Raw genomic sequence first — 5,593 nt, 5'->3', positions numbered from 1 at the left:
GGGCTAAAGGAATACAAGGCTCAATAGAGCTTTGACTCTCAGTCAGCCTGGCTACAGTGCTGAAAAGAAACCTGGGATTGTTCTTGTTTTCTTTTATTAATGCTGAGTAATAGTTTGCTCTGGCATTGCGGAGGCCCCTCTTATAAGTTTTGAGACTGTCTGCCCAGGTTAAACGAGATTCTTCCAGTTTGGTTAATCGCCAAACTAGCCTTGCGTCCATCTCCTTCTCATGAACACAATATCTCAGGAAGGCCTTGAAGGAACTTTCTCAAATTTGGCACAAACGTCCACTTGGCCTCAAGAAAGGTTAGAATTTGATGGTCAAAGGTCAAAGGCCAAGGTCACTGTGACCTCACAAAACATGTTTTTTGCACCATAACTTAAGAATTTATACATTGTCATAACAAAATTTCACACAAATGTGTAATAGGATAAAATGATGAAGTGATGACATCACTTAACCAAAACGTTAAATGTCAACTTCACTGTGACATCATAATGTTCTGCAAAACACTTTTCTGACCATTACTCAGCATCATAACTCAGGAGTCAACTGATTGTATAGATCGTCATTGCTACAGGGGGGAAGATGATTGACTTTTGTGGTTGAAGGTCAATGGGCAACTTCACTGTGACATCATAAAGATCTGCAGAAAACACTTACGTGGTCTAAAACGCTTTTCTGGACATTATTCAGTGTCATATTTCAGAAGCAGAAGGGCAAATATTTGGTTAGATACTCAATTGATGACAATGATTTTTGGTGTCCACCTTGAAACTGTATAGATCTTCTGTGCTGCTTTTCACAGACATGGATGTAAATTGTAACTGTAACTTGACTTGTTTGCCAAGGCATAAAACCACAAGGTGGTGATTCTAGTATTGTAAGGAGCTGAACAGTGGCAGCACTGGTGGTACCTGGATAAAGCTATTTTCTATTTAAAACTTGACAGACAATTTACATCATTACACTGTCTAATTGAGACTGTGTATAATGAACTAAAATAAGGTTGACGTGAAAGTGGATAGCAGATTATTGATTGAAGTGTGAATATTGTAAGAGTGTTTGTCATTGACAGGTGTCCTCCTGGGAGGGTGTGGCGATCGATCGATCCGTTTCCGTCCAGCACTGGTTTTCAAGGAGTACCACGTTCACATCTTCCTCAACATCTTCAGTGACGTGTTGGCCCAGATTAAATAAACCTGACCCTGAAGGAACCTGACTGATGCTGCATGAGCTTGAGTAAATCCAGAATGGAGAGAGGGAAACTCCAGAGAGTCCATGTCATGATAAGCACAATCCACACAATAACTCACACAGATATCCCATATAACCTCTGTTTCAAGATCCAATTGGCCAATCTTAATCTCCCTAACCAGAAAAGATAATGATGATACCCTCTTACTTGTGCTACCATAAAGGTGTACCACAGAAAACCATTCAGAACAGGTGACAATGGTTACTGTTGCATTAACGGAGAATTTTACAGAATGTTTATGCTTATGTAAAATAAATCTATGGAAATGACTCCAAACAGCAGGTTTTCCCATCTGGATTCATGTTTTAATATGTAGTCTGACTTGACTCTGGAAGAAGTCATGCCAGACTGTCCATCATGTCAGTGAATCTAGCTCCTTCACACCCTTTTACTGTCTGAGATTGAGAGGTCAGTAGCCAGGATAAACAGGTAGCATTAGATCAATGTAAATAATTATCGAAGATCCCAACTGCTAATTAACCTCACTTAATGACTCAGAACAAAGTCTTGCGTACAGCTTCTTTTAGTGCTCATATGCCGGCATCATTCCACTGCCTGACTTTCAGTCAATGAAGTGTTTATATTTAGCGTGTATGTGCGTTTGAGGGAGAAGAGCAGTCAATCTAGATACAGAACTATGTGTCAGTGATGACTCTATGTAGGAACACAATAAAGCTGAAATGCCAGCCTGCATGTCATTTAATGCTGTCCATTAGACTTGCCCTTGTAATGATTTTGTGTACTCTTAATAGGAATGACTTTTCAGCTTGAAATGTTGTAGCCCAGAAAAATGTGAATCTTAAATGGACCATGAAAATGTCATTGATTGTTTAGTGCCTGCATGTCAGTTAAATGTGCTATTTTTTTTCTTTTCTTTCTTTTCCTTGTGGCTCAAATAAGAGCAGCCAAAATACTGAACACATTCACTTTACTCTTGAACAAAAGTTTCATATTGTCTGGTTTAATTCTGAAAGTGCATTTACTGTTTTATTTTCACATCACAGTTGATGATAGTTATATATTTAACACTTCTGACTGACAAAACAGACAGATGGTGTCACTAAGGATGAAACGCATACACAGACAAATGCACAAATATCCAGGTTGTGCTCTCCAAACCCAAAATCACAAGAAACACTAAAACACAACAAAAAATACAAACATTGTGGACTTGTGCTTAAACTTCAAGCAGCTAACTGCTACAATCCTCTGTGTTTAGTTATTTCAGTAGTAATCTTACAAGCAGTCCATCCAAATAAAGCTTACTTGATAAAGCTTCTGAATTACGTCAGCTACAGTAATGTATTGCTTTTTTGCATGAGTTTTTAAGACTGTGATACTCTAATTTGTACTCAGGCTATTGACTATTATTACAAGCTTTGTTCGGAGACAATAGAAGTGCTAAGTCAGAGGCCCTGTTTACACTTAGTATTAACATGCGTCCTGGGTGATCAGATCATATGTGGACAGCTGTTGTTCAGCAGGTAGAGCGGGTGGTCCACCAATCGGAAGATTGATGGTGCGATACCTGGCTTCTCCAGTCCACATCTAATACCGAAAAAAATTGCATCTGATGGTTGTTCCATCGATGTGTACAGGTACATATACCACGTGTGTGCAGGTCCATTTACCACGTGCATCCAATGTGTCCTCAATGTATCTTGGGATCTGATCACTCAGAGCACTCAGAGCAGTGGGTACGCTACTGTGCTGTCCTTGCTTATCTGAGTCTGTCGCTGCCTTTACACAGGTTAGAAGCATCACTGAAGGGTTGTCTCTGGATATGCTTTAAATGTCTGCACGATTAGCATGAGCTTACTCAGCAGCAGCAGCGGCAGGTCTGAAACGGTCCCAGCCAACTCAATCGATACCGAAATAGCTCGACTCTTTTAAATCCATTAATAATGGTTGGGTAATGTTAGTCATGTGATGCTAGCAGTTAGCCCTGTCACTGTGTATGTGCATGCAGACTTTCACCAACTGTCCCCGCCTGGTGCAGAGCTCACACTCCAGCAGCAGTAGTCTCCTAGCGACAGGGCGTTGGAAGTACCATGGTATACGTTTGTCTCATGATTAACAGAGAGAGAGCGTGCAGGGCAAGGAGAGGCTGAGCGAATCAGTGTGGTCTGTGTATATGTGTGTGTGTATAGCACGACTCACCTACTGCTGATTTAAGATGACAATGCATTTGTTTTTTTGCAAACAGAAATGATTCTCTTTTTTTTGCATATAGAGGGGGGAAGTGATATCCCATTCCAAGTGGTCACTCATGCATGTGGAGATGCATTCTAATGCCAGGTGTTAACACAAACACATAGAGCTGTCTGCCTCTGATCAAATCATCAAAGATGCTTGTTAATACCAGGCATGAACAAGCTCAAAGGCGACTGGACTTAGACTGATTGGGGGCAGAGTCACAGGAATTCAACCTGTTTAGAGTGGTTCACACACAGGTGGTATACCATGACCTGAATGACTAAGAATCTTCACCGACATTGTCAGTAGTTGTTAATAACAGGTAACCAATCAGGCTTGTTAGTAGCCCTGTTTGGAATGGTCTCATCCCCTGAAAACGCATCACTTCAGACTACACTTTGAAAACACTTCCATTAAAGCATAAATCTCACCTTTGTGTCCAAGTAGGTTTTCCACTCTATGTCTTCTTTATCTCCCTGTGATGAGCCAAGCTGTAATAGGCTTATTACTTCCCCCTGAGATCAGAGGGCAAAAAACTAGATAGCGTCTCGCAACTGCAGTTGTAGTCTGTGTTTTAACCCCAATAGCCATGAGAGGCCCATTCCAAACTCGAAAACAAATGTCACCAACCCTGCTGGCACCACGTGTCAAAATGACGCCAGAAAGACTCTGGACTCTTAGGTCAGACAGAGGTTAAATTTTGGTTAAAAGGGAAATTGGATTGACAATATTTTAAATGTCTAACGACATTCGAATTTCACGTTGTGTGGATGTTAACTTTAAGATATTTTGTTTGGACAGTGGGTTGTTCTCCATACCTTACAACTAAAGGTTGTTATTGTATGTCAAGATGATGTTGGCATAAGCCATTTGAATGAGGTTGGTTTTTGAAGATTTAGACGTCCTGACATTGAATGTCACAACCTAAATTCAACCAAATATCAATGTCCAGAGACATTGGTGGCCAGCTGGGAATTTAGGCCATATTGGAAGTGTTTTCAAACGATATTCATCAGTTTTACAAGGGAAAAGACTTCAAAGATAAAGATTAACTGGCTAGTTTGGCAAATGCACGTCTGCTTCTCCATGGGAATCGTCCAAGACCGCCTCCACACAGTGGATGAGCTTGTTACCAAAATGAAGCTGAGTTGCTGAACTTGAACTTAAAGCACAGATCCATGGAACAGGGAGCTCTATACACGTTAAATCATCAGGTAATACAAAGATGTAAAACACTGAGTCTTAAACAGCTTTACAGCACACATTTTATAAATACTGGTGAACTTGCCTTTTTTGTTCTGTAAATCTGCTCAAACTGCCACTCTGCTGTTTCTGTAGAACACTTCAGACCTTCATCGGTGTCACAAATGTTACAAATGTGTAGCAGCTCAGAAAAAGTGTGAAAGTGTTACCACATTAATTTCTTTATGATTATTAACTAACACACAGGTATGTTGCAGAAGTGATGTCCAGTAAGCCTAATGTAAGGTATTTGTTACCTATACTTCACAGGGTCAGTTTGTCCTGTATGAATTAGTCCTAAACAGTCATTTTAAAGGAGATGTAAGGTAAAGTAGGGCTTGGCTGTAGGGTGTTGAGGTTGGGCAATACAGTGGTAATGATGACAACAGTGCCTGTCTCCTAGTTGTCAGTCAGTATTCCATAGAGTATCCACAATGACCATCTTTAAACGTTTTTGACATAAACTACCTACACTTTGTGGTCCGAGATAGATGATTATTGATGTAACTATTTTAGATGGCTCTAACCGTTGTTGTCTATAAAACTTTCTGTCTATTTACTGTGATTAATAAATGAAGTTTTGAGTAATCTCGTAGAGTTCTTATTTCTTGAGTCTAAAGGCTCCTTTTGGACCTTTGGAGCAGTAGTTTGATCAAACAGTCAATCAATCAATCATTCTAGGATCAGAGGTTTAGGGGTGCTGAGCACCCAAAGAGCTGCCCGGCCAGGCAAGATAAATTTTACTGTTTTGTACATTTTAACTCAATTTCATTCCCACATTTGTGAAAGAAAAGTACAACACTTTTTGGGAAAGTCTGTGACTAAACCATCAAATCTGATAAAGGTTATTTAAATGCTGAGCCACAGCAAAAGAGGAATGGATTGGAATTATAAAA

General features: G+C 40.0%; 1 protein-coding gene across 2 annotated transcripts in view; it reads left to right on the top strand.

Annotated features, from left to right (window-relative positions):
• abat (4-aminobutyrate aminotransferase) overlaps positions 1 to 5,286 on the top strand; it is a 155,268-nt gene extending 149,982 nt beyond the window's left edge. For both annotated transcript variants that reach the window (XM_050070268.1, XM_050070267.1), the window contains one exon: positions 1,080 to 5,286. In XM_050070268.1, coding sequence (XP_049926225.1) covers positions 1,080 to 1,201 — 122 coding nt within the window. In that variant the 3' untranslated portion in view covers positions 1,202 to 5,286. The remainder of the gene's footprint in view (positions 1 to 1,079) is intronic.
• The last annotated feature ends 307 nt before the right edge of the window (positions 5,287 to 5,593 follow it).

This window comes from Epinephelus moara, chromosome 18 (genome assembly GCF_006386435.1).
Source record: "Epinephelus moara isolate mb chromosome 18, YSFRI_EMoa_1.0, whole genome shotgun sequence".
NCBI lineage: Eukaryota > Metazoa > Chordata > Actinopteri > Perciformes > Serranidae > Epinephelus > Epinephelus moara.
The sequence above is the reverse complement of the archived record's forward strand: the minus strand, read 5'-3'. Positions and strand labels throughout refer to the sequence as shown.